Source organism: Trachinotus anak, unplaced genomic scaffold (assembly GCF_046630095.1).
Source record: "Trachinotus anak isolate AG129_WGS33_773 ecotype Australia unplaced genomic scaffold, CSIRO_AGI_Tana_v1 ptg000018l, whole genome shotgun sequence".
In the NCBI taxonomy this organism is placed as follows: domain Eukaryota; kingdom Metazoa; phylum Chordata; class Actinopteri; order Carangiformes; family Carangidae; genus Trachinotus; species Trachinotus anak.
Genome location: NW_027273869.1, coordinates 9,793,894 through 9,807,763, shown reverse-complemented (window position 1 = coordinate 9,807,763; position 13,870 = coordinate 9,793,894). Strand labels below are relative to the sequence as shown.

The window sequence follows — 13,870 nt, the reverse complement described above, 5'->3', positions numbered from 1 at the left end:
TTTAAGCAGAAAGCTCTGTGTGCCCTCTTTTCTTTCCTCAGACTGGCTTCCAACAACATCTAAAACTTAAGCAGAGGAGAGAGAGACTATGATAAATGAGCTTTGGTCTTTATGTGACAGGTGAGAGCACAAGGTGTTTCATGAGAGCTTATAACTTAAGTATATTATCATGCAGACTATGAATTTTATAGTTTAGGCAAGGACACTCAAATTTGAAATGAAAGGTAGTCACTAAGCAAAGACATTACTCGCTTAGTGATAACAGAATTAAAACCAGATTATTCTTTGAAATGCCATTTCATACCAGCTTGCACCAGTGGACCACATGGATCTCAAAAGCATCAAGAAACTGTAAGAATTAAAGTACAAGTTTGTCCTGCGATCATCGACACTAGATATTTCTCATACACATGCAAGGCAGCTTTAACAAGTTGTTGTGTCAAAGTTGTATTTTAGTGAGAGTTTAGTGAGGAACAGCTGAACCACGCAGGTTCTGAAACACAGCTCTAAGTGGTGACCTCAGCCCTTCACACAAACTGACTACTCTCTGGAATAATAACCTTGTGTGAGGAGTGTATGTTAAGAGGACTTTGCTGGTGTGATCAGTGATAGTGGCTGGATCTCCTGTGTGTGTCTGAGCTCTTCATCATTATCTTGGCTCACTGACTCATGTCTTCAGCACAGGGGGAGCAAAACTCTTGCAGCGGCCTTGTTCCCGACGTGATGGGACGCCGGGAGGGACAATAAGAGAGTATTAGCAGTGAAAAAAGCAAATAAATAGGTGCTTCAATACATGACAGCCCAGCAACAAAGTCCACTGTGGATGAGAGGGAGAGTGAGAGACATAGAGAGAAAGAAGGAGAAAGAGAGAGAGAGGCCTTGATGAAAATAAATAGTGGAGCTCAAAGGGAGGCGAGGGTTGAGCGGATTGGAGGTGATGATGAGTGGAGAGCTGTACAAAGTAGTACATCTATGGGAAAGGTTTTAATGAGGCAAGCGTCAGTCTGTGTGTGTGTGTGTGTGTGTGTATGTTTTCTCATCTGTGACACAGACACTCAGAAAATCCTCAGCAATGATACTCCAAACTTCCTGTCTCCACATGGGTGGGTGAGGATTTGTGTAAGTCTGTAAGATAGACAGATAGACAGACAGACAGACAGACAGACAGACAGATAGATAGACAGATAGATAGATAGAAAGATACACAACATTCCTGCCTTGAGCACCGGGAACCTGGCCTGAACCATAAGCAGTGCAGCACTGTTGCCTGTTGGCTTTGTATATCTGTAAATCCTATCTCCAGAGCAGCAGGAGGCCTTTAGTTAACTGTCAGGTCTCAGTTGAAATAAAAGGAAGTCAAACAGGGGCAACACTTGTTGAACAACCAGGTGATCATAAGGTGTTGGTCTCATGAGCTCAGGACATCACAGTCACATTGTTTATAGCATTACATGGCGATTAAGCAGACAATCAATAATGAGCCACATGGGAGGAGAGGAGGACACCAGAGACTCTCAGGACCAGCTGCCCAGTCAGGTTTCACATTTAACCAGATGTGGTGATTATGTAGATTATGTCTTTCAATTAGCGACTTCTTGACCTCCTGGACTAAGTCAAATGAGGTTAACTACAACAACCAATGTAAATCCTTAGTGATGAGAGACAATGCTACAGTGGCCTGAGGGTGCTCATCAAGTTCACAAGCACTCTACTAAACCCCACCCACCCTTTACATTCTGTAAGTTACAGCTAAATGCGTGATGAGTAATGCAGCCATAAATGGGAACTGTATTAATTTGTCGTATCTTGTACCACTAAATACCAAGCTGAAATCCAGATTCAAAATCTGATGTTTTTAACTAAACCTGTGAATTTCAAATTCCAGAGGCAAATATTTTATGACAAAGGATTTATATTTGCTGAATGACAGTTGGAAGGCAGCTGCCTCGTCCAGTGCTGCCAACAGTGGATTAACATTCCTCACTTATAACACTTTCACACACAAACCCTGCGTAGGACTTGAGATAATGAACACAGCTTTGGTTTGCAATCTGCATTTAACTGTTCACACCAGATTGTTGGCTTTGGGTTAATATGTGGCTATAACTAGTAACTCAGGTAAACCAGAGTAAACTGCAATGTTTTACACTTGAGATGAGAAATTGTGTGAAGTGGTTAAACCTAGAGTTATAATATAAACCTGTGTTCACTGTTCATACCAAAGCTCATACTGGTCTTAAACCCAGGTTGGAGAAAGTTATCACAGTTTTACACAAGCCATATGTCAGTGAAGTTTGGTTCTGTCTGTTGCCAGTGGTCTTATTATTACAATAAAAGTCCCTTATGTCAAAAAGCTTTATGTCTCCTGAAAAAGAGAGCCTTTTAAATTTTATTAAAATTACAGCTAAAAAAAATGCAGCTATAATCACATTCTATTTCCAACCATTACAATCAGACAAATCATTTTCTGAATTGATGCATTTAATAAAATAATCATTCTAAATTCAATGGTTCTGTATCGGCAGTAACATTTAAATGTAGGAAATTCAAATAAAACCCCTGAAGGTGTATATTTTATTTCTGACCCTGAGCCATTTGACCTAACTACACACATTATGGGTTTGTAATGATGGAGGGACAACTGGGTGACAAAAGCCTGGTTGAGTGACATTCCCATACCCATAAAACACTCTCTATGTGTTAAGCCAGTTAATTGTTATTTAAGAAAGATGCCTTGCTCATGGGCTAACAGAGACGCTCACAAATCACAGACAAAGACTCAGGCTAAACCCACACAAACAAACCACTTGTTCCAAATGACCGTTCTTGTAGGAATGCAGCTAGGTGGACAAAACCCCCGTCTTTACGTTTACAAAAACCTGTTTTCTCAATGCACGGTCCACGTCATCTACACATTTTAACACAGTGCCGAGAACTGCCTGGCAAATTCTGCAGCGGAGGTATTCTGCTATGTTGGTGACAGAATAAAGGCAATTAAAAGCTGTTTGCACCATGCTTGGACAGCCAGGCAGCCATATGCCTTGCCAATTAACCTCCCACTTGAGGACAGAAGAGAAAGAAGAGAGAGAGGCAGAAACTAGACACCAAGATTATAATCACACACATTCTTTTTTTAACCTACCTTCCCTTTGTGTTCAATCAGTTCTGCATTGTGGCAAATGTATGAGTCTCCTATTTTGCATGTATTCTCCATTAGTACTCCAATGGCAGTGACAGCTAATTTGCACTCAAATATTCTAATTTAGATATGAAGTACTTACTTACTTTCATACTTGTGCCCTTGGCTCCCCTTGGGACCATTGGCTGTTGATGACTTCTCCCCATCTACTGCAGTTCTGGGCAAGTTTCCTTTGGAAAGTGGTTAATTTCCAAAGTTCTCAAGTCTGACAGCAGACATTGAGCCCACCAGGCAGGAAGTTAAAAGGGAACTAAGGCAAAGTCAATATAGTTACTATACTTTTTTGGGTATCCATTGATGGTAAATAAGCCTGTGTCAGTTGGAGACAGAAGACAAGGATTCTGCTATAGATGGCTGCAGAAAACATCACTGTATTGTGGACATGACAGACCACCACATACCACCCTGTGACTAATACGTGCTGCTGTGTGCTGCAAAGTGTTCCTTTAATATTTTAATAAGAAACTGGCCGCCTTTAAAGATTAGCAACCAAGCAAACTATGACATCCATTGTAACACGCTATGGAACACAGTTTCTACTTATGACCATAACTGCATGCAAGCCAGCAAATGCACAAACACACACACAGCCACATCCACCCGTGCATCTCCCTTCTGCCCTCTCGTTTCCCTCTCCTAAACAAGTTATCCTCTGAGAGATTCAAGAATAAATCATGATTTAATAAGGATAATATAACAATTTCATTACATAATTGGTTAATTTACTGACTAATTGTTATTTCCCTTTTTTTTTTTTTGTCTCGATACAGTTTCGGGATGTCAGAAATGTTCCAGTCGTGCTCTGGTCCAAACAACCAGTGGGTGATTAGTCAGAGGGACGGACAGGACTTATATAACTCTGAACCACATCCACATAGCTGGCCTGAATTCTGTCCCCCCCGTCCCAGTGGCACCGTTCATTATTCTCGCTCCCAGTGTCCTTACAGTGGAGTCTACACCAGAGAACAACCCCCTGTTTGGTACCAATCCCAAAACACATGGAAGGTAGGTAGACACAACAGAACATCATGGTAACACTGTCCTAATCAGAGTGTTGAAAGCTAATGAATAAATCTGATTCAAACAATTATTGATAACCTAATTATATATGAACAAGACTAAGGGTCTACTGCCATGCTAGCAGCTCTGTGTGACTGTGAGCAGGAATAATGGTGCTTTGAACTAAGCGCTAAAGTCTACATCTTAACCTGCTTACAATGACAAAGCACAGCTGAGGCTGATAAGAATGCCATTAGTTTTGCAAATATATTTTAACCTGATGATTTTGGTAGATGAATATTGAAAGGATCACCAAAGTTGGAACAATTCATCCTGTGGGGAACATGAATGTGTGCATCAAATGGGATTCCATCTATTTATATTAAAATATGTTGTTTTACATTTATATTAATGGATCAATTTCCAAGAAATTAAAGTATAATGAGACAGTTCCACTGTTATAAAGATTAGAAGAAATCCTTATATTAATATATTTATACAAGCTTGTAGTTGGTATGTCCTGTGTCTGTTTTTGGTACATTAAACTCCCTTTGTTCCTCTCAATCTTTTCACATTACATTTATATGGTGAGCAGACAAAGAACTGTGATCACAATAAAACAATTAACACCTCCAGTTTAAAAGAGCCTCTATATATGTGAGTGAGTTTGTCCCTACTCTTTCCCCAAATACCCCAAACTGTATATCACCACAAGTAATTACTGAACTGTCAGGTTAAAAAAATGTTGTCACATGTTTAATGACAGAGCTCCATCAAATGCATCGGCTATCATAAATATGAAACCCAGCCAGGTCGTAAACACAGCAGGCCTTCTCTGGTGCACCTCCTCCGGCCTGCCTGTAAACAACATCAATGACACATTGTGTAGTCTATTCACCACAGCTGTTTGAAGGCCTTTGAAAATATCATGTTAACGAAACAGGGATGAGATCACTGCAGTTAAAAAAACTACATATCTAATTGATTTTAGTCTTTTCAAATGCTGCTTATAATGGCAACACGTGTCTTCTTACAGTATGTGTGTAACCATCTGCCACTAATACATACTAGGCTGATTGTGACTATATCGCTGTTGTTCACACACGTTGGGAACCATTTGAATGAACTCTATGTTTTAGGGGTCATTTCTTTGGAATTCTGTCTGTGGGGATTGTAGCACCATTGTCCAGGTAACTTAACCGTCCCACACACAATGTGCTGACAGATCACTGAGCCATAACTGGCTACTGCAATTACTGTACCATTCAATGTATGCATACTGTTGCGTGCTCTTGTGTATGTGTGCTTTCTTTTTTTTTAAGATTGCACAAAGATTGCAGGCCTCATCTGGGATTTTAAAAAATCACATCTATTTTCCTGTATTGCTTTGATGCAAAAGTGAGACTGAATTTTGTATGTTTGAGATTCGTCAGGGCTATTGTGAAAAGAGCCAAGTAACTCCCACATTGGATGTCTCTTAGGCTTTTGGGAGGGAATTTCTGGAAGGCAGATATGAATCAGACTTTTAGAGGAGGAGGAACAGAAAACATCCCCACATTAGTTGGATGACTGATAGACTTCAAAGCACTGCTGCAGTATGTTTTTCACTTCTGTAGGAGGCCTTTCATGTGCTAAAGTTGGCATTGTGTGTGATGTGTGTGTTTGTGTGCATGTGCAAATGCATAAGTGTTTGTGAGTCGATACCTGCCTCAAGGTACAAGCTGCCCCCTTCAAGACAAGAGGAAAAGTGGTTAGGTGGATGCAGGTGGAGGTGTTGGCATGAGGAGGGGGTAGACTCCTTCCCCAAATTACTAGCACTCTGCTGTGGCCTGCAGAATTACCTCTCTGGTGCTATTATGACTGAACTCCAGATTTCACATACTAATTTCATATCTTCCCAGACTATAAATGGTGCATATTAAACTACCTATGCCCTATCCATCTCCTGAGAATGTATATTTAATTAAGTTAATAATTGACTTAGAATGGTCATGAAAACCACAGTATTTCAAAATACTAAAATGACTTTCTGTGGAGAATCATAGGAAAGGGTAGGTCTACATTCTGAAGGCTCTTTATGATACATTAAGTCTATAATATCCTCAGTATTGTCTCTCTAAATTTCACAAACACATTGTCATGTTAGGCCCATAGCATGTTCCAAAACCAAATCTGGTATGTTCTGAAACTGCTGTCAAATACAACATTGAGAGTAAATGTGTCTTTACACACTACAACTCAAGGTTTGTTTGTCTAATATCCATGGCAGAGCCTGTGAGTCATAGTGGAAGCAGACACATAACTTTACTGTGCTGTTGCGAAAATTTCCACATATTCATCTGTGCAGCTAGCACACACTGTGGCAATCAGTGGTTTGACAAACAGACTTTGCCTGTCTTGATGTCAATCTTGTTACAACAAAATATCATTTAAAACCATTAACTGTGAAGACCCATCGCTTTGCACAGTGCAATTTTTGATGATCAAATGACTTATTCACATCAGAAGAAGCTTTCTCAGGCCGTCCACATGGTCAACTACATCTCACTGACAGACAGGGAGAGAGGAGAGATGGTGTGTGAACAAGAAAATGATCAAAAACCAGAGAGGAAGTTAATGCTGTTGCTAATGCATGGGTGGAAATGGAAAAAGGAAAACTGAGATATTAAGGGGAATGGATTAAAAACAAAAGGAGGAAAATTGCAAACATTTTGAGTAGGAAAATGTGGCAGAGCCAGCAAGAAAATGGGAAGGAGCCACGACTTAGCTAAGACTGATGTGAAGAAAAAGAGGAGAGGAAGTAAGAGGAATGCATGAGACACGGAGAGAGCAAAGAAAAAAAGAGGAGGGTGTCAGGGCAGCAGGGACACTGGCAGGCCAAAGCATGGGAGAGCAGCAGTGATTGGTTTGGACCACCCATCTGGACTGGCTGAGCGCCTGGGCTGGCTGGACTGCTGTTTGCCTGCTGGACTGGGTGCATGCATGAATGAAGGAATAGAGACAGACAGAAGTTCTGTGCAATAATTCAAATAGATGGAACAATGTGCTGGAAACATTAAATATAAAAGCTGAACTATACAAAAGTAAAGTACTGCAGTTAGAAAGCTGATGAATACAGCTTATTTTTTAGGAACGCCAGCTTGGAACTGATGTGAACTCTAATGGTCTTTTATTTTTGTAGAGGTCAGAACCAAAACAGTGGGCTGGAAGTCAGGTAAAAAGTATCTTCACTCTTTATTAAGAAAAATTAACAATTTGACAAGTTCTCTGAAACATTCAGGGTCAAGATGAAACCTAAATTTTCATGGCAAAACACCAACATCAGGGGTCAAAATTCCAAGTAGGGAAAAGCGACGCTATCTCTACATTACATAAATGCTTTCTATGTCATTATCCAGTTTAAGTATCTTTATGGAACCTGGCCTAGTGCATACTTACAGATCTTATTTTAGATCACATTTCTACACCATTGACACTACACTTTGATGTTAGAAAGATAGAGATGTCATCTTTTTTATGATTGGATGATGGAATTACTCGTTTCAGACAGATTTTTCACAGAGGTCTTTCCCCTGACCTCTTCTGATTTGAAAGGGTTATCTCGGACACTAATAGGATTAGACAGAATAGCCCTCTTAATGCTTCATGTTCAATTCTTTAGTGTCTCACACTGGACATAACTCCATACACATACACACACAAACACATCACCACCCCTCCAGCTCACACCTGACCTATGCGATTGTCCTTACAACAGCAGAGATCAAACCATTAGATTGTCCCGATAATTGACACACAGAACAAAAACACAGACTACTTCTGGATAAAACATATCATAATCCCTTGAGGTGGGGGTGCTGGGGGGTTTCAAGGCCACCAAGATAGCTATTCACAGCATCCAGAGACATGGAGAGACCTCCGGGAAAGACATTGTGAGGTGTTGGTATGAGACTTGGTATGACACCCCTGGGAAGAATGGTAATTAGTAACGAAGAGGATTGACTACACTCTAGGACATTTGTTACCATCTAGTAATACATTTGGAAACATATACATGCCATTGATGCTGCTGATGGTAGAGAGCAGGTAAATGGGTTGCATTTTAGAAACTAGCTTGTTGTTGTTGCCAGTTAAGCTGGAAAATTCCTACCTGGAGGTGGGTTTGAAACTGACATGTTAAGGTTATACCATAAATCTGCACAAATACAGAGGAAAAGAGGAAAATGTATTCTGTAGCCTTTCTGTCTGAGTGTGTTTGGTTTGACATATAACCAACATCATATAGCCCATCATACAATCGGTCATATCTATATTAAAAATATTATTTCGCCTGCTCCGCTTATTGCTGTAGAAAGGGAGTATTTGGGAAAGACGTACATTGGGCATACAAAATATTAACACCACAATTTCCCTTAGCAGCGCAAATATTACAACACACAGCACAGCGGTTTATAACACTATGCAATCCTGTCTCCTAGAAATCACATTCATATGTAACTAATTTGCAAAATGCAACAACTGCATTATTTAACCTTTTTATTTACTATTAGGAAATGGCAACATTTGAGAAAGACTGTGGTCTGGTTTAATACAGAAAATGTTAATAGTGACTTGAGACACAGTGTGTTTATTAACCATGATCTTAACCTTAACCACAATGCTTATGTTTCTTTTTCTCTGCGGGCTCTAGAGTCCTAGTCCTGTACTTTATGTACCCACCACCTACCCCAACCATCTCCCTCCAAGTGTGGTGAAGCACATAAATGTATGTCCCTCCCCACTCAAAAAACAGTTGGATTCGTCACCACAATGTAATTGGGAAAACGATTTTAGTGCTATATAAATTTAATTTCTTGGAGACAGGGTTGTACTATGAGACAGAATTTTACAACTCTGGAAAGTATACTGGCAACAACATTTATCTTTCATCGTGGAGATCGCTGGGAAAACACTAGAACGATGGTGTTCATGTTACAAAGTTAACTACCAGGAATGTATGCTGGCATGTATTTGATTGGCAAACGCAACGCCTTGAGTTATTACACTGCTGTGGCAAAAGTTGAGCCAGGTTCAACGTTTTCTGATGCCTAAGTCTCGTTCTTTATCTGCATCTTTTCTTTTCTGGTTGGTATAGAAACAGTCAGTGGGGGCCAGTCATTGTTACCATCTCACCAGTTGATGGTGGCTCAAACACTTTACCTCAGGAGCCTCTCTGGGTCCTCAGATTGGCCCCTAATTGAATTATCCAAGTTTAGATAGAAAACTGAGTTAAGCTTTGCCATTAGTGCTTTAAGATTTTGTGATTACAAAATAATTTGTTACCGGTTTTTCTGGGTTCATGAGCGCTCTCTAATGTTACTGGACATCCTGTCCTCATGTTTTTACTTTACTTAAGTTACTTTATGTTGTTCAGTTCAGTTCTGTTGTTTTTATGATGTGTTTTATGATGTGTTTGGCAACTCAATTCTTTAATCTTACATTAACTTATTATACAGTCTGTATACACAGTCATTTTCTGTTGCATACCTGCTTATACATACAAAGATAAAAGCCTAAAATCACAATCCAAAATGTTTCTTCAAGTAAGTGGATGGGATAAGCCTTCAAGTGATTAGGTCAAGATCAAGCAGTTAAGCAATCAGTGACATGGTAGAAGACCATTTGTCCCTGTGTATGAAGAGACAATGACTGTTAGTAATTATCTTAACAACATAGGCCTCACCAAGCCCTCTCCTCTCTACCTCCACTCTTATCTGTCCCCATCTCTTTACATTTACACCTTCCTTCCCTTCGACCATCATCCCAAACAACTTCAGAATGGGTTTGTGTCCTGTGGCAGTATTTTTGACCATGGCCCTTCAGGCATTTCTGACAGTTTTCACAGAGGTTCACTGGACTTGGCTGGCAAGATTTTGATTGTAGACGGCTTCTGCTATGAATCACTGACAAAAAATGGAAGCTAATGCTGCATTTATGACATTTCAGCAGAATAGGAAGAATGGGGAAACCTCAGATTTTTTCCACCTCGGGAGTGTTGACACATTATCCCAAAATGGATATCTCTATTGCAAGCTGTGTAGTCACACCTATTAAATGGAACTTTAAGCCTAAAGTAGATACAGTATTTGTGATGATCTGTAAATGGGTGATTATTGTTGCACAGTCTGTACGATACAATGTGAATGTGGCATTCTACTCATACAGTGAACCTTGAAGTGATAGTTCAGGTTATTTGACGCATTTGACCCCACATCAAATAACCCAAACTATCACTTTAAGAACAAATGGAAAATTTTGAAGTCTCCTTTTTAAGTGCAAATGTTCCCTGTCCAAGCCAGAGCTGGGCATTTCACTGAAATCAATATTACAATATTTACAAGGATATTTTTCTGATATTGATATACATATAAATACATCAAATGTAGGCAAAATCACTGTTAAGCGACAATGTTCATTAATTCTTGAAATTGGCATACAGTACAAGATGAAATAATTAACATGCATAAAACAAATGCTTCAACAACAATGTTCTGTCATGATGTGATTCGATAGATAATTGATGAATATTAATCTTGTATTTACTTTTACAGAATGTAGTACCTGTTTCAATGACACGCATATTGGCTTCACGATGAACAACCTTTTGGTTCACTGATGCCCTCTTTCACCACACTTCCTCTCGTACTAATGCCATCAGGATTGAAACCCATGCAACCAGTACAGCCATTCATTCAATCATTCAACTCTGGGCTTCTCCAGGGCCCCTGCATATGCCATAGCCTTTATAAGATTAATGCAGTGGATGGAGCAGGTGTCTGCCAAAATTCCATTCCTATTTAAACCTCCAGGCCCATACCAGCAACCTAATCCTATTAGGCCTAATTGAGTGAAGTCGACAGTCTTTTTCAGTTAAACTAAGTTCATGCACTAATAGGATTCAAAAGGGGGCAAAAAAAGGTACAATGTGTAGAGAGCAGTAGTGTTAGTGTGTCTGGGGAAGTGTACAGGGTGCATCAGGGAGCAGGTAAACACGGACTGTGTGTTGGGACCAGTAGAGGCTTCCCACTGAGTTTGGGGATCCATGTTTAAAGAAGAGGGAGGGAGTGGGCTGGAGGTCTCCCCGGAGGCTAGATAAGCTCAGAGGGGGGTAACAAGAACAACATAATTGGTATTCAGGATCCCCTGATGTGTTTGTCTTTCTGTATGTGTTTATGATCCATGTGTAATAAACCAGTGTTTCCTTTATATACATACATAAAATTATGGATGCTACTGCAGTGTCATGATGTTGCAGTTACACAAATCTGCAGTGGAGTGCACAAGTGAAGACACGTGGCCACACCCAGCCAAGGCGCGATGGAGAGAGAGATGAAGAAAGAGAAGAGAGAGTGTTAGATTTAACTAACTATTATTAAGTTACATTTTTATCATCATTTGCCATATTTTGTTATACACGCATCACCCAGGTGCAACAACACTCTTCATAGTCTGAAAAGCCTTGTTGTATCACTCTCTACCGGCCCTCTCTGTGTGCCCGTCATTTGGGTTGCGCATAAGGGCGTGCAGTGTGTGAGATCCAGTTCTGAGCTCACATCACTGCCTCCCGAATAAAAATGCTGTGGTTTGGATATATTAGTGAAATTGATCTCAGTCTAGCAAACATTCATCTGAATGTCTACACGTACAGTGGATTTGGGAAAGTCGAACAAAGACATTATATTCTTTGAGCATATCAGAGGAGTAATGTGATTTTCATTGTAAAACAAAGAACTGAGGAAAAGGCTTTAACTTTAAATTTCATACAGCAGATACAAAACATAGACAATAGAGTGCACTGCAAATATATATAACTTTTTTTTGACTTTTTATTGGACATGAGAAAGCAAAACCAGCACTTTCAGTCTCAATAACTTTATAGATATCTAGACTTCCATCAAAAACTTCCTAGTTAGGAAGCAACCACAAGATATGATCTACAGTGAAATGTTCTCAAGCCAAAAGACAGTAGGAAATGCAAGGCTAGGCCTTAAAAGAAATCAAAAAGCTTGTCATGTCATTGAATCCTTCTTGTTTTTTGGCTTGTGGCTAATACATGATCTTATCGCGGCCCTTTGTTAACGTCTCTCCCCCTTTGGTTCCCTGCTGAAAGACAAGATGAGCAGTTGTGATAGGCAAAGCTTCACACAGTCACACATGCACATCCATTTAAGGAGGTCAGATTGGGACACAGTGTTTTGCCAGTGGCGTCAGTGACACAGACGTGGCCTGAGGACCTAACCTTTCATGGCTGCCCATAGCCAGAGGTGCTACATGGGACTCCCTTTGAAGAAAACACATCCAAAGGGGTTTGAGAGACAAAAGGTTAGCGTAGGCTTTCAGTGATCTTACATGGCTCTCTTTCTTGAAAGACAAATAGGCAACAAAGGGACTCAAGGGACAGTTGACATCCAACTAGAAGTGACAAAACAGATGTAATCTAGGTTTTTTAAATTAGCAGATGAATGATGGTTTTATTATTATATGAGACTGATTTCTTACAGTAGTGTTAATTTTGGCACCTCATTTTGTTTAAGTTTTGGTCTTTGGACCAAAATGTACATTAGTCACAATTTAGTCATTTGATTATTGTTAGTTTTGGTATAATTTTAGTTTTCATTTAGTTTTTAGTGAAGCAATTAGTTCATTTGTCCATTCATCTGTCTGTCTTACAGTTTTTATTTGGTGATGAAAATGAACAGATATCATCAAACATCAAATGTTTTTGTGGACAGAAACAGATGATAACCAAAGAATATTATGTACTATAAAGTGTACTGCATTACCACAAAGTGTGTTGTGTTACAAATAAAATCGGCATAGTATGTCAGCTAATTTAAGGCCAGAAAGGCTAACAAATTATCACCATGTGTACATTTATCAGAAAATCTTAGAAACAACCATGACAAATATGGCCAAATGTTCTAAGACAAATCCCCTTGAATTTTAGAGCAACTTGAGATCTTCCAGGTAAAAAAAATTACAGGCTACTCAATAGGAAACCTGATTGGGACTCATTTAGAGCATAAATCTTAGATTAAACAATACCAAAAAAATGCCCACTTTAATAAGTTACTCTGCTCAGAATTAAAAGTTGTTTTGAATTGAATTGAATCACAGAGGGATATGACTGATACTTGAGTTTCAATCAAGCAAATTGCCCCACAAACCTATGATATTTTATACATTTTTTTTTTTAAACCATTCCAATAGGAAATGATTCGGGTGGTTTTACAGTGTAGTATAGTGTGGAGTCTGCTTGAGGAGACCTTTTAATAACATCTGTGATACAACCCTCCATATTCATGGTTCAGATAAAGGGAACTATAAACTGCCTGACAGATAATTAAACCATTATATGCTGTCAGTTCTCCTAATCATGTTAAAGAGGGGTTTTCTTCATAGACTTCTCCTAATCTAATTACCTAATCACCCTTTTTCTTCCGATATCACTTGCAGAATGGCATTGCCTTTGTTTCCTGTATTTGCCTGTGTAAATGTCAAAGTTTTCCTCTGTAGCGGACTGCACAAATAGTTATTTTTCACACTATATGCCTAAATTAAAAAGCCATGTGTTATATTTCCTACACCTATTCCCTTTTCCATTAGAGATAAGAGCAGTGTATTGAGTAGAAA

The 13,870-nt window shown here is 39.4% G+C and overlaps 1 protein-coding gene across 5 annotated transcripts in view; it reads left to right on the top strand.

The window, feature by feature from the left end:
* The window catches only part of tfec (transcription factor EC), a 44,746-nt gene that overhangs the window by 2,918 nt on the left and 27,958 nt on the right, over positions 1 to 13,870 (top strand). For 4 of the 5 annotated variants that reach the window (XM_071501737.1, XM_071501734.1, XM_071501740.1 and 1 more), the window contains exon 2: positions 3,970 to 4,204. In XM_071501737.1, the coding sequence (XP_071357838.1) occupies positions 3,977 to 4,204 (228 nt within the window). In that variant the 5' untranslated portion in view covers positions 3,970 to 3,976. Of the gene's footprint in view, positions 1 to 3,793; positions 4,205 to 13,870 lie in introns of those variants that run through there. The other variant, XM_071501735.1, reaches the window with a different exon arrangement.